We start from the raw sequence: 25,987 nt of genomic DNA, 5'->3' as shown, positions 1-25,987 counted from the left end.
TGAGAGAGACGTGTCTCAGTGAATACACAGGAACAAACTTCTACAGTAAAACTGGCAAGTAGTTGTGCAAAAGTACAAACCCCTTGAGAGGGGCCCTGCAGTCCCTGCCTGAGCTGTTGTAGGAGCGCCCACCTCAGCTCAGCCACAGCCCATGTTTGCCCGTGGAGCCTGTTGATCCAGTCCTTGGCCCATGGGCTGACCTCCCAGCTTGTCCTCAGGCTTGCCTTGTCTCCATGAATTTGGCTGGTGACTGGGGCTCTCATTTGGGTCTGGCTGCAGGCCCTGGTCTGCCCTGCTTGCCCCACGCCAGGACACTGGGACGGACCCGTTGGCTGTGGCGCCCCTGCAGCACCCAGCCCCAGGGAGCAGCTGGCCCTTCCTGCTCCCTGACCAGCTCCGTCAGCAGGTCAGTGTGTGTGTGGCGGTGGCCGGCGAGGACAGGGAGGTGCTCTCAGGGTGGCAGGGGAGCGCTGGAGTGCAGACCCCTGGCACAGACCAGCTGAGGTTGAGGGGGCTGTGGAGCACAGTGGGCTGATGGGTTCTGGGGCATGGCTGAGCTCAGAGGGTGCTGGGGAGAGGCTGGGAGCACCTGTGGCTGGCAGTACAGCTGCAGGGCAAACCTCTGCTGGTGACACTGCCGGCCTGGGACTGACTATTACTGCTGTTTGAGAGACACCTCCGAGGTCAAGCAGGACTGTGCAAGACTAGATATTCAGTTTTCAGCATAGACAAGGCAAAATAAGCAAATTCTGCAGTCTGTGTCAAAACTACGAACAGTGAGGTTCCCACTGAGTTTCTGTCAAGTCTGTCCTCATAGGCAAGAACCATCCTGTTTAGTTTCAAAGGACATTGTGAGCCCACACCTACATCCAACCTACATGTGAGATAGATTCATGTTTTTTATAGTTAACTTGGGTGGTAGGCATCTGAAAGGTTTTTTTTCTCTACCGTAGAAATAACTGAGCTGACTGAGAGCTGACATGGTGAAAGAGAAGGAACCGTCTCCAGAAAGGCCTCCGGTTGCACAGCAAGAGTGAGCACCAGCTCCAAGTATCTCCAGTGAGCTTGTCACAAGCGTCTTCTGTCTCCCAGGGCCTATGACCAGATGTGGCAATGGGTGTCACAGCCATGCCTGGGCTTGGAAATGTGGTGATGTTGAAGAACCATGGGTGTAGGGGAAGAATAGCGAGTCAGGGATAAGAGGAGACTTCTTTCTTTTCCTTGCCAAGAGATTGGGATTTAAATGGAAATTTTTGTAATGACTCAATGGTCTAGGATTAGCTTTGTATTTAAGAAGGGACTTGGTCTTTTTGTGTTGTCTGAAGAACAAAATGGATATTGCTCAGAAGAATAGTACTGCCTCATCATTCACTGATGATTTATGACAAAAAGCGATAATTAGTGATGAATTGAAAATGGGCCCTTCAGAAATGTTTTATCTATTCTATCCATCCACCAGACCTGTCAGATCATTCCCCCCTCTGATTTCAGTAACCGCAAAATACAGCCCCCTTAGCCCCCAACAGAGTTAGGTCTTGCTGAACCGTTATGCAGAGGACATGTGAATGTGTCTACATTTGTAGAGAGGATTAATGCTTATCTTCTCCTGTTATTTTTAACTGAGTCTTTCCTTGAGCAGGTTATGAGAGATGAAATTACTAAGAGAAAGTCACAGAAAAGTAAGAGCTGTCTTTGTAAATGGCTGCCATTGTTACAGCTCCACTGAGTAGGCTTTATGGTTCATAATACTTGTGTTATTCTGTACATTAAACACATGCTGGCAGCTGCAGGCAGAACAGCAGGGCATGTTCACTATAACTAAATCCCTCCTGACATTTAAATTGATTCACATCCCCGTTCTGAAGCCCAGGAAAATTAAACCACTCTCTACAGGTGCCCTTGAGGGTACAACTTTCCTATTGACTAGCACTCCAGGAAGGGACTACAAATGCTTAAAAGAAAGCTGAGGAACTACACATTTTGTTCTCCTCTTACCAAACCCAGCTTGACACATGGATTAGCAGGAGGAACAGTCTAAACATCCCTGCAATTTCTCAGTGGGTCCCTATGGAGCTGCACGCCCTCACCGAGGCACGGTGAACTACACCATACTCCTGGCTCAGGTTTTTTAAGGAGGCAGGACCTCACTGGAGAGCGCTCAGCGACGTTTGTCTTTGTGGTGTAACCTCAGTCCCCAGATCCTCAGTCCCATCCTCTCACCTCAGAAGGAGCAGTGCTCTAGTAATGAACCTACTAATGTGCTCTAGGAATGAATCACCTTCATCCTTTGTTTCCAGCTCCAGGACAGGTTTTTGAATGTATTTTCTAAGGCAGGAGAGATATCTCTGGTTAGGAAATGGAAATATCAAGGATTAAAAAGTAACAGGGGTGTTAATAAGGGAGAAGAACACAAGAGACAGTGTGTCTTTCCTTAGAGTAATTTATACGATAGAAAAATAAAAGCAGAGAAGCTTTTCAGGCACACCAGCTCTTCTTTGTGTAGGAAACAAAATTATGAATTACTGTCCGTTTTTTCCAACCATATCAGCTGATCTTGCAAAAAGAAAATTCAGCTGTGGTGAACTCTGTGACTCTTTCATTTGTCTGGTCACAAGTTATTGCGCAAACCTCCACAGCCCACCTGGTTTCTGTGCCATGGCTGGGCTGCTGTTTGCCACATCACAGGGGCTGGGCCACAGGTCCGGAGTGAAGACTGTGGCTTCTGGAGAGCAGCTGGGAGAAACTGGTGGAGACGGGGAGAGAGGCAGAGAAACAGCCGGACAGGCACATCCAGGGCCCTGCGTGGGGTGGGACAGGACTTCTGCTGAGGGGAAGGGGCTGCTGGGCTGGCAGAAAGCAGCTTTTCCTGGGCACTTGGGAGGGACAGTGTGAAGGGTTTGGCAACCCTGTAAGCGAGCAAAGTTCAGTGACACAAGAATAAGAGAGGGCAAAAGGCCTGTCTGTCTCCCGTGAGGCTGGGGTGGGAAGGAGGGAACTGGTTCACCAACTGCGGCGTCTGAATCTGTCCTGTTCTTTGCTGCTCTAATTCAAAAGCAACCGGGGTGTAGTGTGTTTTAGAACTATAAAGGATTTTTAGTGTTTGCTGTGCTTACTGCAAAGAAAAGGTCGAAGCTGTTCACTTTAAAGCTTTACCAACTATCAGGAGCGCTTCCTATAACCACCCCCCCTCCACAGACAGACTTTCTCTGTCTGAGGAGTCTCCAGCAATGCTGCTTTCTCCCATAAGAGGGAGGCCGAGCACATTGAGTACCCTTGAGTATAATCTGAACTATTTGAAAATGAGTTCCTCAACATTAGATAAAACATTTTACCTCCTTATGCCTCTCTGGAGTCTGCTACTTAGCCCATAGAAGTTCAAGCTTATCTTCAGTTTGGCAGCTCCACCTGTGAAGAACAGAGGCTTTGAAATGAGGGTGCTGCAGGGATGGACCCAGCAGCCGAGCTGTGATACTGGGAGAACTGGGCTGTTTCCCAAGAGCCTGTACCAGAGATGTTACTGAAACACTGCCATAGTCACCCATCCCGGTGACCCACTCCATAACAGTGCTCATACCTACGGACACCGATGACGCTGCCATGAACGACCACAGACTGGTTTTGATCTGGCAAAACTGGTTAAGAGGCTCCAGGTGGCCAGGTGAAGGGCTCGGGGGCTTTGGTGTGTTCCTGGCCCCAGGACTGCAATTCAAATAGGGACATCTGGAGATAAATGCATGGTTCCACAGGTAATATTGCCAAAAGGGCTTTGGTTTTAGTTGCCTTAACTGGTGGGTCAGGTGCCATGAGCCGGAAAGGTGGAGCCCACCTTACTGAGAAGGGAGCCCTGCATTCACTGACTGACCAACTTCAGGGGATACGTGTCTGAAGTGTTCAGACTGACTTCCTTCTCATCCTCATTGTAATCCTATATTAACAACCTTCTTCCTACCTCATTAGTTTTATAGAACTCACTCAAATTCACAAATTGATCTTGTTTATGCTTTGTCAGCTACTTTCTTTAATCTTAATCTGAAACCCTCAATTCCCAGAAAAATTCTGGAACAGCTCATTAAACAAGGCACTTGTATGCACCTAGAGTACAAGGGGATGGACAACAGCCACTGTGAACTTGTAAGGAACAAATGCTGACTATCAGTCTACAGATGTCCTGGTACGGCACAGTTTTTCAGGCATAAAGGGAAAAGTAGCAGATATCATATATGTTGACTTTAGGAAGGTTTTTAACACTGGCTGTACTGACCCTCTCTTAAGAAGATATGACCACATGGTGCGTGCAAAACTGGTGAGATAATTGTACCTCAAGTGCTAATTATCAGTGGTTGACCAACGGAAGGACATATTGAAGGGATTTTTGCATGGGTCTATTCTGACACCAGATCTTTTTAATTACTTCAGTTAACAGCCATGATGATTAACACCCATGAATGTCCTATTAAACCTGCAAATTACTCCAGGCTGTGAAGGATAGCAGAGACAACAGAGTTCAGCACTAGAGTGACAAATGGGAGAAATGGGCTGAAACCTATAGGGCAAAATTCAACAGGTACAACTTTGAGCATTACCTTTATGAATATAAATTTAAGTGAGGGAACTGGGTGGGTGTAGTTTTTCAAATAAAAGTCCAAGGTATAATGCAGAGCAAACTGAACACTAGCAACAAAAGAAGCAACCACCACCCTGGAGTGTGTGAGCCAGGAGCATAGCCTCCAAAACAAGCCATAGTAATATGCCTATCCAGGGACACTACTTCCAAAAATGCAGGTCAACACAAAAAAAAGTCAAAGGAGGTGAATGAGGGTGCTGAGAGGCACAGAAAACATGAAGAAAGGCTGAAAGACTTGAGTTGATGTACTCTGTAGCAGGGAAAGCCAGAGTAAGGAGGAGGTGGGAAACACTGGAGTCATCAAGTGCCTAAGAGGTCATTTCAAAGGCAGGCACGGCCATAACAAACAGGACAGGATAGAAAGGATTTCAGCTCAGACAAAAAGCTTAAGTTAGTCTTTCAGATAATGTCAGGATAGAAGTGTGCCAGACCAGATTGCTGGGGGATGGTGAAATCTCCATCACTGGAGGTCTTTAAGAACAGGTTTTGCAAACATCTGTCAGGGCAGGTATTGTTGATCCTCCCAGATTTGCAGGGGGGGAAGGATAAACGGTATGATTTTACCTAATTGTAAGCAAACCACATGCAGGTGGCACAAAATAGGAGGTGGGAGCCAGCTGTCAGCTTCTGCTAGTGTTCGCCAGCAGGCACTGGGTTTCTGTATCACACCCTGCGAGATGCCAACTTTGGACCTGCACTCTTGGTTAAAGCAGAAGACAAGGCTTAAGCAAGACAGGGAAGAGCAAGGGAAGTTGTGGAACTAGGCAGGTGAATGTCTTCTGTGTCATGACCCGGACTACACCCTCCTCCCCAGAAGTTTAACTCTCAGTATTTAAGGCCAGTTTGCTGGTGAGAGCAAGCCGTTTCATAAGCATCAGGTGGCTTTAGAGGCCTTTGAAAAAAAGCTGGAAGAAGTCTGGAGTGGTGGAGAAACCAATCTTCGCTCTTTCCCTTGGGAGCTTTTTTTAGCCAAAGCTTTTACTTTGGTTCCTACCTAAGCTATGTTATAGCTGTGTTGCTGCTGTGCCTGGCCGTGTCTTGGGGCTGTGAGACAGATCCTGACCTGGGGACTTAACCTCAGACCTGCCTCATTGCAGTATGCTTCTCTGGAGTGCAGGCTGAACCCGGTTACTGCCGTGTGACCTGCCCTGCTTGCCTCACTCAGGTCTGGGATCTTGCTGCTGAGGCCACAGCCTGTCCACCGTGTTATGCTCCACTCCTGTGACTCTGTCCTTGGTGTTCCCTGGCGTTAGGTCAGTGAAGATATAGGGTGGAGATCCCGCTTTGTGCTAGGTGTGAGGTGTTCCGTATGGGAATGCGGGAGGAGAGGATAAGGGCACACCTTCACCTGGACACGTATGCTTGTGCTGCTGCATGCCGTGGGCCTGTAGTCTTTGTTACAGGCTCCGCCAGGCACTGGCACTGGCGGTAACCGCTCCTGGTGCCTGCAGAAACCCCATTCAGAAAGGGCTGTTCTTGTGGGAAGCTCTGCATGGGAGTTCTTCCTGCTCCTCTCCGACCAACGCGGGCATCACCAGCTGTTCATGCCCGACACATTCAAAGAGGACAGGCTGTGTGCAGCCGTGGAAGAGTCAGCAGTATCCCAAGAGAGAGCAGAGGCCAGGTGGGAGCAGCCGAAGTTGGTTACTGGGATTTTGGCCTGAGTATGTGAAGAGTTGACAGTGTTCCCCGAGGCAAAGGAAAGCTGCATCCCTGGCAGGGAGGAAGATGACTTTGATGGACTAGCGGGAGTTGGGAGGACAGAGCAGAAAGAGGGAAATGGTCAGGACCAGCTCTACTCCCTTCTCCCACCTCCTGAGGAAGGTGAGCTCTGCAGAGCGTGAGGTCCTCACTGGAGAGCAGGGTTCGGGCAGAAGGCTGGGTTCCCTCAGCCCATCTCCCTGATCCCACATGCAGCTGAGCAGGGAAACCAGAAGACTCTAGGATGGGAGAAGATGCTTTTCCAAGCTCAAAACACATGACCTTAACATGAGATGGGATAAATAAATATGAGCTGAGCTGGGGGAGAAAGAAGAAAAAATAAAGGTCAGAAGGGAAGGCAGCTCCTGCCCCAACCTCTTTCCCCCGTTGCACAAAGGGTCGTGGTTGGCAGCTTTTGGAGGCACATCCAGCACGTGTTCAGGACTTGAGGCGTTTGCTCCATCACCACCTTCGTGAGGAGCATGGAGAAGCCTGGACAATGGAGGAGCAGGGAAAGAGTCTGCGTGCTGCTGGGTGTGCAGCTCTTTCGTCAGCGGATCTCCCTTCGCAAGGGAGGTCGGTGTTATTGCTCACACAGGTGAGGAAACAAGGACTCCTGTAGGTGAAGGGCTGTGCCCAAGTCGTGCAGGGGGCTGGGGAAAGAGAGCCCACATCTCTGGGGGACCTATTTTGCTGCTCTAATTCCTGGAGTCAGAGGTAGGATCAGAAACAACATGCTGGAATGAACAGGGAGGAAAGAAAAAGTGGTGGAGACTGATGGTGGTGGAAAGGGGAGGGTGCCCTGGGTATTGTGGACAAGGCAGGAGGAAGTTATGCCCCGTGGTGGCCAGGGAACACAAGAGAAGTTTGCAAGTAGCTGCTTGTGTGGGAGGCGAAGTCATGGGGGAAGGTGAGAAATCCGGTTCAAACGCTCTGATCGACCGGCGGCTCTCAAGGGGCTTCCTCGGGCACACGGAGGCGGGGGAGCAGGTGGCCGGGCACCCCCAGCCGGGGGGGCAACACCTGCGGACACCCCGACCCGGTGCAGGGCTACCGGGGAGAGCCGTGGGCCCAGGGGGGCCGAGGGCGAAGGGAGGGGGCGAGGCTCCTCCTGCCCGAGGTAGCGGGAACACGCGGCTGCCGGGGCAGGGCGGGGGGGGTGCGGCCCCAGGGGGCGGCAGGGGCTTCCTCCCCCCTCCCCGGGGGAGGCAGCGCCCGCTCCCGCCCCGCCGCAGCGGCTGCCGCAAGGCGCCGGGGCTGCGGGCGCCCCGCCTGGGAGGGGTTAAGCGGCGGCCCCAGCCCGGGGGCGGACGGGGCGGCTGCGGCGGCGGCTGCTATACGGCGGCGGGGCTCTAGGTGTCCTGCCTGGGAGGGTCCCTGCTGCATTGCAGCCGCCGCGCTGCTGCCTCTCCGCGCACACAATGGCGACTCCCAGCCCCAGCAGCGGCTCTGGCGCGGGCGGCGGGAGCGGGCCGGGCGCGGGCGGCCCGCAGGCGCACGCGGCGGCCGGCAGCATGCAGGGTAAGCACCGCGCTAGGCCGCGGCCCGGCCGCCGCTTCCGGGCCGGGCAGCGCGTCCCCCACTCTAGGCCTCGGCGGCCCGGGCCGGGCCCCGGGAGCGCGGTGCCGCCGCGGGTCTCGCCCTGCGCGGGCCGGGCGGGCGCTGCCGAGGGCGCAGCCCCGCGCAGGGGGCGGCTGGCGGCGCCGCCCCCCCGCCCCGTGCTGGGCCCCGGCCCGGGCAAGGGCCGCAGCCGTGGGGAGCCCCGCCGGGGCTGGGGCGCGGCCGTGCCCGCCGGCCGGAGCGGCGCTGCCCGCGGGAGCCCCGCGGCGCGGCCTGGGGTGGCCGGGGGGTGCCGGCGCGGGAAGGGGCGGGGGGGGCGCTCAGCCGGGCCCCGGCAGGCCCCGCTCCGGGCCTACCCCGCCGCTGCCGCCTCCCGCCGCGCCCGGCCCCCGCTCGGCGGCCCGGCCGCGCCCGCTGGGCTCCCCGGCAGGAAGGGCGGCCTTGCCCGCCGCCGCCGCGCTGCGGCTCGGGGGCTGCCGGGGGGCGCGGAGCCGGCCCCGGAGCCCTGCCCGCGGCGGGGGCCGCGCTGCCCCGGGCGGCAGCAGCGAGCCACGGGGCGGGACAAAGGCCGCGGCTCCCGCTTCTTCCAGCCGGGGACGATTCCGCGGCCTGCCGGGGGGAAACCGCGCGGGCGGCAGCATCGCGGGCGCGGTTCGGGGGGGGGGCCCGGCCGGGGCGCAGGGCGCTGCCAGGGGCCCGTCCCCTCGCTGGGAGCCCCGCTGCGCTGCCCGGGAGGCGGCCCCGGGTGCGGGGGGGGCAGGCGGGCGGCCGGGCGGCCGGGCCGGGCCGGTGCTTCTGCAGTGCTCGGCCTGCGGCGGGACGACCCGGCCCTGTCCCGGTGCCCCCCGGCCCGGCCCCGGTGCCCCCCGGCCCTGCCCCCGGCCAGCCCCGGTGCGCCGTGTGCCCCGTCCCTCTGCGTCCGTTCCCGTGTTTAAGAGCGAGCAGTTCCACGGTGAACTTTTGGTTCGGTTTTCTTTTATTCTGATGGAAATTTACAGTGCTTTAGTAGGGTCATGTTGCCAGGGTTCCCGCCTGCACTTGTTGATGATTGAGCAGTCTTGCGAAAACGAGGTATTTATTTTTCAGAAAAGCCACAGCAAACACCTTTTGAGGTTTTCCTTTAAAGTTAGACCACTGAAAAATACCCTGCTTGAGCAACGTTTTAGGCTTCATTAGGCTGAGGTGCTGCAGTGCTGGTTTATTCTTTTTTTAAATTTAATACAGCGATGGTGATACTAAAGAAGCTATTTGCCTTGTTTTGGGAACTCTGTTTTTTAATAGGAGAAGGAAAGGTTGTGCTCTCTGTGAGAGAGGTGCAGCTGTTCTCAGCAAATAATGTTTGTCATGGTTGTTTGTGATGGTCTGTGTTCTGTCCCACTAGGACAGACTGCACGGAGACTGATGGGGACCTGTTTGAGCAGAGAACTGATGATATAAACTAAAGAGTTTGGTATACGTGGAATAAGAAGGTGAATTTTCGCTCTTTGTAGCTTCCCCTGTGTGAAGCTCTTGTGCTTGCCAGATGAAGGAGAGGGTACATGTTGGGGCCCTGGAAGGGTGTTGTTATCCATGTTTACAACACCTTTCAAAAACCATAATCCTAAACCTTGTAAATTAAATTCATGGATTAAAATCTTGACTGCGATGTACCAAAGTGGTTGTGATAAAACAAAAACCAGCCTCGTTGCAGTGCAGTTACAACTCTCCGTGTTGCCCCTTGTATTTCCACCAGGCCCCGTTTTTCATATTTATGAATCGTTCCCCTGAATCCTGTGTGTCTTCAGGGCTGAGAGTTGGTTTTGCACCCTGACTCCAGAACCTGTGATGCTGTGTGAGCTTGTAATAACGTAGCATGTGCATCCTTTCTCCAGGTGGGGGACGGACAGTTGTTTCTGTTGTAGTTGGTTTAAAGTGGCGATTTAAACATGAATTTGGGACAACAGGACCAGTTTGATGATACGAGTGCTTGTGGTGAAAGCTGGTGTTAGGGTGTTTGTCTTTTAAGGTAACAGATGAGTGTTTGGGTGCCCTGGGAGGAGCTGAGTGTAGGATCCGGGGTGGGCTCTGGAGGAGCAGGTTGCTGTGGCAGTGATTCCTAGAACCAACCAGAACCTCCATCCCAGGAGGGCAGCCCTTTGCCGGGATCCTTCTGCTGCCACGTGGGCGAAGCCGGGGGGAGCCTGTGGGTGGGCTGGGAAGGGGCTGGACGTGTTGGCAGTCTGCCGGGGCAGGTCTGGCTGCTCTCAGAGGTGCGCCGTGGCCTCGCACTCACCATGTGTCCTGCTGGCGTGGCTCCCTGCTGATGCCAGAGCAAGCTGAGCTGTTGCAAAGCAAACCCACCAAGAAGTGGTGAGTTTGGATGCCCACCGCTTGCTCGTGGTGGGGTTGGGCAAGCCCTGGCACAAGGCAGGTGCAGGAATGCGTTGCTGGGTGGGGAGAAAAGTAGGTAGGACTGTGTCAGTGTTGATTTAATTGGCTTAAACGGTATGGCGAGGTGTAGCCGGGAAGTCATTAAGCTGGAAACAAGTAATTATATTAAGAAAAAAAAAAAAAGGTTTTGCTCAGTTAATTTTCAGCCAGAAGCACTCTCTGACCTGTCTTGTGCAACTGCTGCTGCGAGGGAGGCGGTGGGAGCGGGAGAAGGTGGGACAATTCCCACAGCTTTGGCCTGCACCCGCTGTTAAGGGACCATGGCAGCTCTCCTCGGACAGCCAGCCATTGCTTTTGGAGATGCCCAGAGGGTGTGTGCTTGGGCAGGCTGGCCTGAGGTGAGAGCCTCTTGCAGGGGCTTTCTGTTTTGGTGCGAGGGCCGGTGGTTTTGTAGGGGGTATCCGCTGTTGGGGAGTTCAACAGGGGCTTGGGGGTGGGGATGGTGCAGGGGAGAAGTCTTCATGGAAATTGAGGCCCATCATGTTGATGTCTGGAGCTGGGGCAGCAGATCCAGAAGGACTCTACAGGCCACCCTGTTTTGTTTTTAATTCGATGTCCTGCAGTGTTTTTGATATGCACAGGCTAAAGCTCTTCAGGTGACAATACTGAGACGAAGGGACCTAGCTGTACTCATGCTGGGCTTACTGTGCAGCTGTGACCCTCAAGCCTCGCCATCAAGCAAGGGGTTGCTTCAGATCTTCTCACCCTTAGCGTTCTGCGTGCCCCAGCTTCGTGCTTGTGTCTCCTCCTGGCTGTTTCAGCTGTTCGTGCCCATGAATCTGGGAGCGTCGTTTCTTCCCAAAGGGTCCCTCTGGCCAGTGCAGTGCTGTGTTCAAGGCACGGTTGACAGCTCAGAGACAAAGGAGAACTGGAATTATAAGTATTGAAAATAGATCCTATTTTATAGTTTTTGAAATTTTTGTTGTGTGCAAACTGAAGTCTGTCTGGATACCAGTGACTGCTGATGTGAAGAATTGTTGTCCTTCTTAGTTATGTGTAATGTTAAAAGTTCAGCAGCAGTCCTGCATATTTAGCATCCTGGATCTTTTGTGGAGAGAACAGAGATTCTATTAGAAATAGGATATCCCACTTTGACAGTGATCTAAGAAAAAAACGACACCCAAACTGTAATTGGAGCAATTTTGTGTTTCTCATTGCCAAAATTAGTAATAGTCTCTACTGCTGGCATTAAGTGGAAAACTATAATTTGAAGAATGGTGGTGTGAAATTTAGAAATGTAATTAATTCCATGGCATAGGAAGAATTTTGATCCTAGTTGCAACCTGTGGAGTCTTCTCGTCCTACCTCCAGTGCCAAGCAGGAGCTTGAACCGCTTATAACTGGCTGTTATGGATTCAGCTCCTGCGTTCGGCGTTCAGGAAGGCTGGAGACAGCTGGGACTTCTCAAAGTACTTGCTGCTTGGTATGCTCTGGTGTCTTTCAAAAGCAAAGCATATGTACTGTATATGTCTTTTCAGAGTGTACGTCGTGGTTCGGATGAGTTGGGTAGGAATTATCAACCTGTTCAGCTGAAATTTGGCATTCATGGTTCCCTTCACATGTGTGGTCCTGTCTGCTCCTCCACGGAGGCCTTTGCCCCCTCTACCCCACTGCAGCCATAACCTTTCCGTTTTTAGCAAAAATCAGAGAACATCCATATCTGGTTAGAGTCCTCTGTGGATATGAGGCAAGGAACCTGGGCAGGGAGGTTGCCAAGGGGTATCTGTCTGAGTGCATCAAGAGACCAGCTGGAGTCCTGCTCTCACCCTTGGATGCCATTCAGAGCATCAGTGTTGTACTGGAGTTGAGAGATGGGTTTCTGCTGATGTATGAGGAAGCTCTGCCCTGCACCTTTCTCTGCCTGGCAGAAAAGAGCTTCTGGGAGGCTTTTTGAGAGTTGTTTGTGTTTGGCAGATGACAGAATTGGTGAGCACTGTGATGGACTTTGTCAGTCACTGTGGTAAGATGAATTTGGTGTCAGTGTGTAATCTACACTGTCTCTTTGGGGTAATCATAGTTACTTCAGACAGTGGGCATCATTTGTGGGCATCACTGTGACCAGTACAATCCTCGGTACGGGAGTTCAGTAAGAGATGCTGTGACTCCTGTATCCTCCTCCTCTTTGTGTTGCTGCCTTTGTGAGTGCAAGGAGTGACTGGAGCACCTTTTCTCCCCACTGCTGAAGGTGCTCCTGGACCCAGGCCCGGCAGGAGGAGAGGGACGAGATGTTGATGCCTTGATGTTGAGATGTGGAATGCTGGGGCACAATATGTACACTGTCAAAAGGCTGGTGGGTAGACTTACCTCTCTGAGCAGTGGGGCATAATGGATGGAGAAAGTAGGAGGAGCCCCAGTAAACAGCAGTTTACTTAGGGAACCTCAGAGAGGGGAATTTGGCGAACAAGAAGACAGTGGGGAGGTGAGGGTGTTGTGAAGCAAAAGGAGCAGCAAGCGAGCAGCAGATTAGGTAGGAAGCAGTGTGTGAATGGCCAGGTAAAATGAAACATATGATGTAGATAAGAAGACAAGGAAAACAGAAAAGACCGTGGTAAGAAAAGAGAGGGAACTGGAGAATTAATCCTTGTCTTCGGTAGGTAGTAAAATAAGTGTTATATGTCACTGTGTATTAATTACTTGTTCTTATTCTAACGCAGGAAAAGTGAGGTGTGTCTTTAGCAGGTGGGAACTGATTAATAAAATCAGAAGGTGACTGCACTTATTCTTGCCCACAGTGGAATTATAAAACTGGTGTGTGTTAACGTACGCTGCTGGTTCAAGCTGACACTGGCAGATTTGTGAGATCGATGGGTGTATGTCTACTTGGGCATGTGTGCATTTATTACAGAAGGTAAAGATAGTAGTGCGGTGAGCAAACCAGTGTGTTTCAGTTTGTTTGTGCCTCCCAGTTTATTCCTGTATGGTAGCTCTGCCAGGATATGGCTGACCGTATCTGCTTTGTGTTTGAGTCTTAGTGTACACCTGTGTGTGTAGGACTGTATTTATATGTAAGCATGTGCTTTTGCATTTCAGTTTTCCATTTTGGTTTACGTGTAATCAACTGACATTCTTAATATGTCTGTTTTCCTGGTAAAGGGGCAGCCCAAAAATACTAATTAGTCTCACCAGATGCTGGGAGGCTTTTGCAGTTTTTATGCTGATTTGATGGAGCCAGCAGCAGTGGAAATCACACCGTTGCCTGTCAAAATGAGGTCCATCCAGTGAGAGAAAGATGAGTTTTGTGAGGAAGAAAAAAAAAAAAAAGAAAACGTGTACTTTTCAAACTTGGTTTTGTTGAGGAGTCACCCAAATTAATTTTATTCATAGTCCCGGTGTGTATGCAGTGAAGCATTAATTACAGGAGTCTTGTGTAACCACATCAAGCGCTGCATGTATCAAATAAACATAAACACCTTGTTAGCATCATACAGCTGGGACACAATTGCTGCCTTTGAAGTCTGATGTCTTGTGCTGGATTTAGGTTTGATAAGATTTTAGGTGAGTTAAAAGAAAAAATGGAGGTCTGCTTCCCAATGGGAGGAATAGCTGCTGTAGCCTGTGGAGGCTGGAAAGAAAAACTGCATGAGAGAAGAGCTGCACGAGGTGTTTGTGTAGCGCTCTGCCCTGCAGGGCAGGAACCGGCAGCAGATGTCCATCCAAGTTTCACTGAAGTGATGTTTATAAAGAAGGTACAGAAATCTCTGAATGGATGTGAGGCTTCTGGCATCCTCTCAAAGGCTGGAGTGCGCTGATCTGGACCAGCTTTCAAAAGGTGCTGGTTATGTTCCCAGATCTCATGTACTTTATTTAAAATGGACTGCATTGTATTCACCAAAGCTATAAATGCCTCCTTAGATGTGTATGTTTTTGTTGCCCTTCTGCGTGCTGGGATAACAGCATCCTGCTCGGGGAGGTGGGAGTTGCTGCGCTGCAGCAGCGTGATGACGAAAACCTGGCTGGTTTTGGCAGTTGAACCTTTTCATCGTGGTTCAGGGGTTGTCACCTTGGGATGTGGGCTCATCCATGGATATTCCGGTCAGGATGGATTATTGTTATTGTACAGTCTGCCCTCCTGCTTTGGAAGGATGAACAAATGTTTTGGGGATTCCTATGTTGATTCTTGTCGTTTATGGTTGGGTTGTGATATCTTTTTTACAATGAGAAACCCAGTCCCTGTAAAGGCGCCAGTTCAGGAGAATCTGTGTCTTTGAATCAATTGGTCTGGTAGTTCTTGCATTTTTAAGCTGGCTTTTTTTTTTTTTTTTGGTATATCTGTTTGGTCGATTTCTGATTTTTTGGTTGCTGGCAGAGGAGCCCTCCTCCAGCAATCTCCCTGTGCTGTCACTGTGCTGCTCACTTGGCCGGTGGCTTCAGTAATGAGAATCCTGCACTGTTACTCAAGTCTGCTGGCGTTCCCTGCAAAGGGCTTTTGTTTGTCTTCTAGATCCTCTGATTTCTACGTTGCAGGCTTGTTTGATTGCAGAAGAAACGTGTGAGCAGTGGGTAAATGATAGTGCAGTGCCTGTTGAGCACTGAAAAATTTCTTCTGTTGAAAAAGGTGTGTTGCTATGGCTGGATTAATTAATGTTCAGTAAACTCACAGTAAATCCCTGATGAGAGACTCTTCACCTGTGCTTCTTCAGTTCAACTTGTAGATAACTTGAATACTGTGTCTCTGCTAGGCTTTGACAATGGAATAGCCAATGCGTGGTAGTCATCCCTCCGAATGCACGTGCTGCTCTCTGGTGACAGCACTTCTGTTTGGAGGGTATCTGAAACAAAAGCAGTGAGGCTCACCCCTCTCAGTAGGCAACTGACTTGGATGTTTAGGGTGACTGTTAAAGTATCAAAATATTTGATTATCAAAATCAATGAGAAAGTGCTGTAAGTTATTCTGAAGGTGCCTAGGGGTTAAGTCGTTGTCCATAAAGCATGAAATTGCAGGGAGGGTGTTTTATCTCATTCTCCTGGGATGGGATTGCAGGAAGGAGTTGCACAGCCTTGAAGCCTCTTTGGTTTTTACTCACGGTTCTTCTGGTTGTCCGAACAAGACAAAGTAATTTTTGCTCTGACTTTGCACCCCGTTTTCTCTCTCCACCTCACCTCCTTGTACCATTGTTGAGTTGTTGGAAAAGTTATCTCTGTTACAGATCTCGTGCTGAGGTTTGCTAGGTGGACTTCTATAAACTGTATGTAAGATGCTTGGAAAACTGCTGCTGGCACCATGTGTGACGTCCTCTCAAAGGCATATTCCTGTGTTACGAGCTTTGTATTGGCTGGCAGTGCTGGTACAGGTCTGCACAGCCCCTCTGTTCACCTTGTAGGCATCTCCCTTGCTGAGGCCGTGCGGGTCTCCTCGCCCTGTGAGCAGCCCCAGCCTGGGAGCTGGCCTTCCCCTCGGCGGGCACAGAGCTCCGCAGCGGCACTGCCGTGAGGGGTAGGGCGATACTGCTGGGGGTGGCAGGAGGGAGGAAATCCTTCTTCCCAGAGGCAGGTGGGAGCATGGTGGCTCGGCTCCATGGCTTGTCAGACTGTGCCTGTACAGCACACCGGGCGCATGCTTAGCCTAACTCCTGCCCGCTAAACTAATCTAAGCCTAAGTCAGTTGTTCACATCGGGAAGCGGGTCCCCTCGCAAGCTCCCGTCGGGTGCTGACACTGTGTCAGTATCTAAGGGCAGAGAGCCCTCATAGCTGGCGTAGCTGGCAGGGCAGAGGTGTGTGCTGTCCCCGGGACAGCCTGATGCTTCTGACTCACCCAGGAGCTTCTCTGCTTCCAGGCTGCACCGCTGCCAGAATAATTTGTGCGGCCTCCCCAGCCGCTGTCTTTCCTGGCTTGGTGTGGGCGGTGGGCTTGATTAGTTCATCTTGCTCCTATTTTTCTGTTTGCTGGTTTTGGGGGTTTTTTTGGGTGTGCGTGTGTATCTTTTTGCTTGTCAGGAATCAAGCAAATTTCCACAGCTGCATGACACTGGCAAGCTGCAAGCGTAAGAAATCAGTGCTATAGTGTAGAGTAACCTTGTGAGTTAGAAGAGCACAGTGTTGGAGCTAATTAGCTTCCTGTCTGCCTTTAATCCCGGTGTTTTTTACTTAGTGCCTGACTGGATTGGTCTTTTTTCTGAGACACTTCTTGAAGGGAAGGATAGACTGCAGGGAGATTTGCAGTGGGACAGACTTGAACTGATTTGTGTGATTTAATAGGGTAAACTCGGAGCATCCAGAGGACGGGAGGGATTAATTTTAAACCAAAAGATGTAAAAGAAAACTGATAAACTTTGGCAGCCAAATAAATTTGGAAATGACAATAAGGGGAGAAGGGAGAATTGAAAACTTGCTCTGCCTCAGTGAGTGTGCCTTGGCCACAGCAACAAGGCTTCGTGTTGACCTGAGCGTCTGCGTTCAGGAGAGTGTTCTGGACAGGCTGCACTGCTGACTTTGGTTTTAAACTCTTCACTCTGCTTTATTTTAAGTTAGGTTGAGCTCTTACAGGCACCTGCAATCTTACAGGCATTCCTTTTGCTTGAGGGGAGGCTTTAAATCTTGAAGATACCCATGGTGTGCATTTCTTGGTCTACGTAGGTGGCCATTGCTTCAAGATAAGTTTTGCAGTTTGTGCAGCTGCAGCATGTTTGTACCCCCCCATGGTTAGGTGGAAAGGTGCAAGCATGACTTTTATCAGATGTCATGGGTTTTATTTAAGTTCCTGTGTGCAGAGGCTGTGGATTTTTGAGGAGACTGGACTATCAGTGAGCAAAGGTCCTGTGGAGCTCTCCTGCTCCACGCCTGCACAGAGCCAGCGCGGGGCGTGTGAGCTGACCTTGGCCTGGATTTGCATCAGGACCGTCATGTGATGCTGCAGAGGATCTTCCAAAATGTGTGTGACCTTGACTCCTCAGGCTGTAGCCCTCCGTGGAGGGTTCTCTGCTATTGCTGTTTGTGAGGAAATACAACATGGTGTTGCCAAGCATCCTCTCCTGTCTCCTCCCCGTTCTGCTCTCAAACCAAGCTGAACTGCCCTTGGTGTGCAATAACTTTGTGCTTAGCAGAGTACGCTCCATTAACTTTTGTATGAGCTTCAGGGGAGACAGAGAGTATGTATATTGCACAAATTGTGTATTTATTAGCTGTTAAATTGATTTCCTCTTCTGCAAATCGAAGCCTTTGTGTTTGCCCTTTACTGGAGGCAGAACGAGCCCTCCAGGAAGCAGACGGCTCACACTGATCCTGGAGTGAACAAAGAGTCGGAGGGCCGGGAATTAGTCTGTGTTTTGAATAATTCATCTGATCTTTCTGAGGTGCTCCAGGAGATGCCCTGTGGCGTAAGGAGGACAGCTGTTGGGAGCAGACATTGCTGAGCCGAAAGGGAGTTGGTCCTTTTATCAGTTTTTGTCTAGGCTTATTTTTTTCTGTGGACTAAAAGGGTTTCATGGTTTGCTTTGGACCTAATCCTCTGGAAGCAGTTCCCTGAACTGAATTAGCCATCACTTTGCTTTTGGACCAGAGCGCAAAGTGTTTGTACTTTGAAGAGGTTTGTGGACAGAGATAAAACAGTTTCCTTTAAAAACACACGGCTGTGTTGCTTTGACCTGGGAGGGGTTATGGACTAAGATAAAAGCATTACATTTGGAAATCCCTTCTTGGGAGTGATGGGACCATGTCTGAGTGTTCCTGTAAAGACCAGTTCCCCTCCTGAACAGTGTCAGTTCAAGACCTGGTCTCATGCCAAAGACTGGAAACCTCTCCCTACCTTTAATGTCTTTCCTCCTGTCCCACTCAGAAATGTGGGTAGGTAGAGGGTAGCAAGGGGAAGGGTGATCAGAACCACTTTGTCTAGGGCTGGCCAAGACGGGCAGCCCGGAGTGAAGGATAGTCATGGGAATTTCGTCCTTTCTTCAAGGTACTTTTTGCCTTGAGGTAGCAGGAACAATCAACACGAGAAAACTGGAGTGTTTGGATGTCTGCTTTTAAATCTGGTTTCCTTACTGATTTGGGGAAAAGTAGAGGTCAACTGTCGTCTTTCTGAGCTGTCGTAGCCCAGCTGTCATAACTAGAAAGTATGACTGTATGGTGTAAGTATGTATGCAGGTTTGTGCAAAGGAGTTGTGAATGAGCTTGGGCTTCTATTGGAAGAAGAAGGGGTTGGATGTAAAGACTTGGTGATGTGCTGCTTTAGGCTGCAGCTTGGCAGTTGAGTTCTTGCTTCCCTGGGGGCACATGTTGTTGAACATTGGAACAAGCTTGCCAGGGTTCTGCTGGAAATGCAAAATTTATTTTAAAATATGTTTCTAATTAGTTTATTTCTTTTTGTGAAGAGTTGAAGTAACATCCTGGAGCTTATCTGCCCAGCTGGTTATGCCAGTCATGGCGAAATATGCTTCCTACAGGTTAAGCTTTGCTGCTGTGCATCAGTGCTAGACATCCTTGGGGCTGAGACAAGAATTTACTCTCTGGCCTGTTCCCATGGCTTAGGCTTCCCTGATGAGGACTGCAGCTGAGCAAGTGGGAGAACAATCTTCTCAGAAAGTGTGGAAGTGACAAAGGTCAAGACAGGAGCAGTGGGAGCTGGTGTCTGTGGCCTATATGTGCCTGTCTGTGCACATGTGTGGGAGGGCTCAGCTGGCTTCTCCATCAGGGACATGATTTGGGATCTTCTGTGACTTGAACTGGAAATTCCAAGTCTGATTTGTCAGTATGGCTGCTTTTTTTCCCTGCCCTACAAAAATAAACTGTAAATGAAGAATGTGTGAATGCAGGGTTTATTTCAGCAAAGACATGAAATGTTTCTGGGGCTGGTCATTTGCTTTAATATATATGGGTCTTAGTCAGGACTGACTTGAACGGGAGCCTGTAACTGAACTGGCAGAAGGGAACCTGCTTCATTGCTGAGCTGCCAAAGGTCTGAGCTGCACCCTGCTTTGTGCCAGGGCACTGTGCTGCTCTCACAGTACCTGGGACGGAGTCCAGGAGCTGCTTGTCCATGGTGCTATTTCCATTTAGTAAATAGAAGCTTTCTGGGAAGGTTTGTGTTGGGTTTCCCTCTCAAGTCTGATTAATACTCTGACTTTGCCAGTGAAGCTCTGACTGCCCAGCATTCATGTCCTCGCAGTGTGTGTCATGTGTGCGGGTGTGTCATGAGTCTTTGAGACCCAAACCAAACCCAACAAATGCTCTGTGGTGACGTTCTTCAGCTGGTTGATTGTTCATACTGTGGAGCAGTGCACCTAACTGCAGATGTAATAATACTGGGGTCAAAATCTTGCTATCCCTTCAGGCATTGCATTCAAGAGATGTGGCTTTAGCAACCAGTGTTAGTTGCTCCATGGCAGCTGAGCTGCTGAAGGTGAAGGTTGGGTTGTCCCTGTCCAAGCTGGCCAGAGCTGTTGCTGCTTTACTGCCCAGCAGGAACACTGACTGCTGTGCCAGAAGAAGTGGCTGGTCAGTGTTACATCCAGAGGGGTCCACGGGATAACTAAGCCAAGTGTCCCCATTCATTGTCGGCTAAAGCGTTCTCTACTTTTGCAGCAGTCTCTCAGCAATAGTTTCTTCCCAGTATTCACCCGTAGTTAGAGTCCAAAAGCTGCCCTTGTGATGTGCTGGAGGACAGGCTATTCCTGGTACTTTGGATATTGTAGAAATGGTAATTGTGAACAGAACTTGCAGGTGATCCTGTGAAGTAATTTTGCGCAGTTCTTCAGAGGAACAAGGTAACCAGTATATGCTAGAAGAAAAGTTCCCTCAGTCCCAAGTATGACAGTTGCTTTAGAAGACTGCGAGTTTGATATGCTCTGGTCCATGTTAGCACTCAAAGAAAGACAAAGACCCTTGGAAATCTCTTTAAAAATAAAATAAAAATAATCACAGAATGGAAATGCGATGCGAGGATTCTGTCTGGCACTCCCCTCTACGTGTGCACACACTCACACTCACTCTGCCAGGATCAGCCAGAGCCCAGCTAATGGGATAAGCCCTTCCCTCTCCCCTTAGAGATACTAGAAAGCTGGATGCCCAAGAAATCTTACCACAAGTTTAATATTTTGTCTCCAGTAGGTCCCCCTTTCTACCTCACATGTGAGCATATCAAGCTCCTTTTTAAAAGCAGTTTGGACTCTTTGCTTTCAAAAAGACAATTTCAGTCATTAGCTGGAGATGTTCTTTCAGTTGCCAGACCGCAGTGATTTCATGACAACTGTGTAGCTGTTGATCTGTCATCTTCAACATATGTGCTGCTACTCCCTCATAACGTCTGTTTCTTGGAGGTGTTTCAGGTGATGGTATTCCTGCCTGGGCGTGCCTCAGGCTAGGCAAGGAACCAGCCTCTGTTACCCTTTCGAGGAAATGGATGCTCTGTTCCTGGTGATGGGAAGCTCTTTGCGGTGACTTTGGAGCTCACCTTGTCTCTTGAGTTTGCTGACAGCCCTGCATGGGGGCAGCAAGCCCAGGCTGATGCCTCCACCCCTTGCCCTGGGGTGCAGACCCAAGCTGTGCTGGTGCAGCCTTCCATCAGCCTCGAACAGAGATGAGCTTTGCACCACTGATACAAGGGCGGCATTAAGCAGCTCCCACCTTCTCAGCAAAAAGTCGTGAGTCTTGCTGTAGTGGAGAAATTGTGGCATCTTAAACCCCGAGGCATTGCAGGTCAGTTTTCTCTGGGGTGAGACTTAAGGCAGACAGCGAGCAGCATTGTCTCTGGCCATAGGCTGTGTGTAGGTGGCTGTGAGGGTGGAAAACTTGTGGTGCTCTGACACCTTGAAAGAGCCAGGAGGACCCGTTGGTGTTTTTGTGTGGGACAGTCAGGTTTTTGTATGCAGAACTGGTGCACGGGTTCCTTTTTCTGGGAGCTCCAAGGGAGAAGGAGTTAATGGGGACGAGGGCAAGGGAAGAGGATAGCTGGATCTGTATTGGGGCTACTGGCTGATATTTTTGCAACAGTCTTCTGTTACCCAGCGTGAGACCGTGGGGATTAGCCAGGCAGACTCTGAGGCTCCTTCCGTACTGAAGACCCGCCTGCCCTCTGCACAGCAGTAGAGCTTATTTCCACAGACTATTCAAAATCCAGCGGACTTGGGGAATTTTTGTTGGAAGACTCTATGGTGCTTATTTCTTGCAGAGAAACTTTGTGTTTGCCCCTAGTTCTGGGACTTTGAAAAAACTTGTATAACCCCAAAAAGAATCATGTCTGGTACACCATATAGCTTATAATAACATGACTAAAAAGGAAAGTAAGGAGACGATCAGAAAGCAAACTAAGAGTAGATAAAAATGGCATTCACCATGTTTGAAAATGTAAATGTATTCAGAGTATCTGATTGGACTTCAAAACCTGTTTTAAGAACTGCAGTGCAGCTGAACAGTGTGGCAGCGTGCACGCGTGTCCCTCAACCTGGAGCTGAGAAAGAAATACTTCAGTGGGAGAGCAGAGGTGACAGATGCAGAGCTGGGCCAAAGGAATAGCAAGAAGTTTTAACACAAGATAGTGAACTTGCAAGCTCATCAAGAAAGCTGAGCTGGTTTTATTAGGGGTAAAAGGAACTTTCCTTGCAGAATGACACAAGGATTTTTTCCCTTTCTTTTAAATTTTCATGTTTTTCTACCAGTCAGGGGGTTACCTGATGCATTTCTTATTTTCACTAATCAATGTTATTAATAAGATTTCAGAGCCTTAAAATTGACATTACTAGACTTCTGTGGATAATTTCACTTGCTTATTCTTGTCCTCTGAACATATTGCAAGCCTGCTGTGTGTGGCTTTTTGGTTATTTTTTAGGTTTTTGTATGATACTGTCGAGAGAAAACCAATTAAAAAAAAAAAAGTCTTATTCAGGAGATTGTGTAAGTTGTAGCTGCTGGTGTGAGGGGACACCAGGGCCGGTGAGACTCATGGTGAAGTCCAGAGCTGGCAGCAGTGTCCATGGGGAACACACAGTGCTGCTTGGTGGGACCTGCAGAGGGAGAGAGTAAGGCTGGATTTTTTGTTTCTCTTTTGTCTCCACCGTGTTGGTTTACGTAGTTTTTGTGCACTCCTTACTCAGATTCTAAAATGTCCCATATTTTTTTGTATCTGAGGTTACCTTAAGTTGAAATGTGCCTGTAGCACAGAGTGTGGTTTTTGAGAGCTAAAATAGTCACCTGGCCCAAGCCCTTAGGCTGGACGGTGAACACCTAGGGTTTCCTGTCTGGTGGATGATGGTTCTTATTCTGGTGGCTGGGGTGTTGTGGTGTGCTCATGGGTTTTTTGCTGCATGCCTGGCACATGTGCATGTGCTGAGCCATTGGTGTGCTCACCTTCAGTGTGCCAGATGCCTCCCAGAAATCTGTCTCTGTGCACTTCTGAGTGGCTATGGGGAAGCAGGTTAGCTCCAGCCAGGCCCCCTCTCTCTGGGTCCTTTAAAGCTTTCCTTGCCATCGATAAGGCGAGGCTCTGAGAAGTTGGTGTTTGCTCTGGTATGAATACAGCCACCTCCCATATGACCATAATGTGTTGTGTGGACTTAATGTGGGTCATACTGATCCTGGGGTGACAGTACTGGTTCAGATGTAAACATCCTAGATATCATCAGAGGTAGCAATACCTGCCTGCATTGGCTGGGTCAGCAGTGGTGGAAGGGGACAGTACTGCTCTCAGCTCTGCTGCTGGCCGGGCACCTGCTGCCCATCACTGGGTGGCCACTGTGCTGGAGGGAGATGCTGTTTGCAGGCTCTGCTCCAGGTGCTCACCCGTGGCAGGGAGCCCCAGGTGCTACCCATGGCTAGTGTGGTGTCAAATCCTCCTTGAGCAACGCTTGGTTTTCCCTGCCCTTCATTTGTCAACTTTGAAGGTAAAATGGTCAGAAGCAGCAAGCCTGCAGCTTCCCAAGAGCATGATGGTGCTAAATTCCCTGTGCACATTGCTTTAGTGCCTGCATCACTGGAGGCTGCTAGACTGCACATGCCTCTTACGAGTGGTGGTGGGTCATCTTCACTGCTTAAGGAGTTGGAGCTTTGCCATCATCTGCCTCTTGTATCAAACAATGGATCTGTACCCAGATCTGAAGTGTAGGTACTCCCGTTGTGACCAAGGGCTTGCTGTGAGCAGGGGCAAGGAGGGGCAGCAGTTGTGCACAGAGAGACGAGGGGCTGCGGGCAATGCTGCTTGCTCAGGTTGCTGTTGCTCAGCGTGAGCTGACGTTAGCAGTGCCCGTGTTGGGATACTGCAATAACTCATCGTACGTGCCCTCCCCAGCTCCAGGCAGGCTTGCTTGCTGTCGGTGTGTAACGCTGCTTGCTTTACCAGCTCTGGCCTTTTGCTGTGGTGGCAGTGCCGGAGAGCTGGTCCCTTGTGGAAGTTGCCTGGGCACATGCAGCTGGACTGTGTATTTTAAAATACTACTTAATATGAGCAGATTTAATGCAAACCTTCAACTTTCTGGAGACAAAACAGCCTCTTCAGTCTTAGAGTGTTACTTATTGCCACTAAACTCTCATGATAGAGCTGTTCTGTTCAAGTAGGCTTTTTATAACAGTTGGCAAGAAATACCCAAATAGTTGTAGTTTTATTAACAGCTGGAGGAAGCTAATACTCTTTATGGTCCCCGGATCTCCTCTTTGACTGCCAAGTACCAGTGCTGGTTCCCTTGCTGGTCAGTTGAGCCATGCCATCTCTTGAGATTGATTTATAAAATGCTGGATCTTGACATGATGGGATTGCTCTATATTCAAAGCAACGTAGTCTGAAGTTTAATCTAAAAAATTAGTTTTATTTATGATTATAGAGTCCATATTGAAATGTAAAAGGTGATTCTTAACAGTGATGCGCTGCTTTGACTTTCAGCTAATGAATGAGAACTGGTCTCTTGCTCTAGGCTTTCAGATCAACTTCTCTGAAAAGACACGAAGTAAGCTACGCATTTTTTAGTATTATCCTGCTTTTTTTATCAGTCTTGGTACTGGGAATTTGTGTTTTCTTTCAACTAACCAATCAGCTGCAGCATTCCTCTTCTGAAGAGAACCTCCTTGCTTTGCAGTGCTAGTGAAGTAAGAACTCAGTTAAGGCTTTTGAAAAGGTCACTAACTGTTGAAGGCTTTATGCCTTCTGCTTTCCTTGTAACAGAAGAGCAGCACTCTGACAACATACGCTAATTGTAGATGGAGTGTATGCAGCAGTGGGGACTTGTTGCCTGCTAAATTGCTACGAAATACCAGCGGGGTGGGATTGGGCGGTTTGCTTTGCGCTTGTTAAAACTTCTGCTGAACAAAGACCTGACTTCTTAGGTTCTTTTATGTGACGGTGAAGGGTACCTTATCATCAGCTTACAGGTGAATACCTCAAATTTCTATCTGAGCGTGGGCTGCCTGGGCACCAGATCCTCTTGGGGGTGGCTTCTAGTCATGCTTCTTCATGAGAGGCAAGAACAGGCAGAGGGGTCCAGGATGTCATTCCCACAGGCAGCGCTGAGGGTGCCCAGTGCTGCCGAGCAGCCCCTGGGACTTGGACTCTGTAGTATTCATCTTTTTGTTTTCTGTCATTGACTTAGGCTGTACATTGCTCAGACATCCAGTCAAAGTACCTTCTGCAGTAAGATGGGAGCTTTATTAGAAACCAAGTCTCTGCATGGGGTTTTTTTTTGTTTTTTAAAATCTGAATTGTAGAAATCTTGTGACTCTGTATGTCTTTTAATTTGCATTTAGATTTTTTTTTGTTTCAACTCAATATTTGTTACAATGATTCTAATATTTGGACATAATTGCTAATGTTTTTTAAACAGTTGGTGTCTTTGGGTTTTATCTCAGTGTATTTTGTGACCACTGTTCAAACATATTTCTTCTGAGATATTATATAGAATAAAATCCTGTGTCGTATGTAGGTTTTCATGGACTGATGCTTTTCTGTCTTGGAAGAGCTGAGAAGGACGTATGCTGCAGTGTTACAGCGCAGAGCAAGCCTGCACATCAGAATTGCCCCCCCTAGAACAGGGTTGGAAAATGTGTATTTGTTCTTTAATAATTTTCTAGCACAGGGTATACAAATCTTTAGGAAACTTGATGTTTGAAGCAGGAATTTCAAATCTCTTTTGCAAGCTAGAACTGTGTGGCAGGATTGGAGTTAAATTTATAGACCTTTCTGGAAAATCCCTGAGACTACAGTGACTGAAATGTGAAAAGAGGTGTAAGAAAAGCATCTGCCAAGATGAAGTGGTGGTCTGATGGATGGTGGAGCTGTGTTAAGGGCTCTGCAGGTGGGACTGAGTTAGAGATGGGACTTGCTGCTGGGAACAGCTGGCATGCCATGTTTCACATGAACCTTGGCAGCTTAAGAAGGTTGATTAATACTTATTGAGGACAATGGCTTGCTTTTGTGTCAGTCTTTTTGCCAATGCCCAGTTGTCTGGCACATTAAGAGGGCTGTTAAGTGCTTCTGCAGAGTTTTAGTTACTTCCCCAGCAGTGCTTTTCATTTGAAGCTGGGATCTTCTGTCAGGCATAGACAGTCTGTGTGTGTTGGAGGGGTTGAAATTTGCTACAAACCAAAAAATCCTTAATAAATGATATTTCAGGGAAAAAAAAAAGGCTAAGGCTTTGTCATCAGAGGGTTTTGCAAAATAATGAGGTTTTCTGGAGCTTGGCAACTGGGTATGATGGTAGGTAGCTCTTGGAGCAAACTGGTAATGAGTGGGGTCTTAGGAAAGGGAATTTGTGGTTTTC

At 49.5% G+C, this 25,987-nt stretch overlaps 1 protein-coding gene across 1 annotated transcript in view; it reads left to right on the top strand.

Moving 5' to 3' along the window:
- The first annotated feature begins 7,630 nt into the window (after positions 1-7,630).
- Positions 7,631-25,987, top strand: part of MAP2K4 (mitogen-activated protein kinase kinase 4) — a 102,190-nt gene continuing 83,833 nt past the window's right edge. Inside the window, exon 1 of the mRNA XM_074889755.1 lies at positions 7,631-7,846. Coding sequence (XP_074745856.1) covers positions 7,747-7,846 — 100 coding nt within the window. The 5' untranslated portion in view covers positions 7,631-7,746. The remainder of the gene's footprint in view (positions 7,847-25,987) is intronic.

The sequence above is a fragment of the Strix uralensis genome, chromosome 19, assembly GCF_047716275.1.
Source record: "Strix uralensis isolate ZFMK-TIS-50842 chromosome 19, bStrUra1, whole genome shotgun sequence".
NCBI lineage: Eukaryota > Metazoa > Chordata > Aves > Strigiformes > Strigidae > Strix > Strix uralensis.
This window is presented reverse-complemented; position numbering and strand designations above follow the sequence as displayed.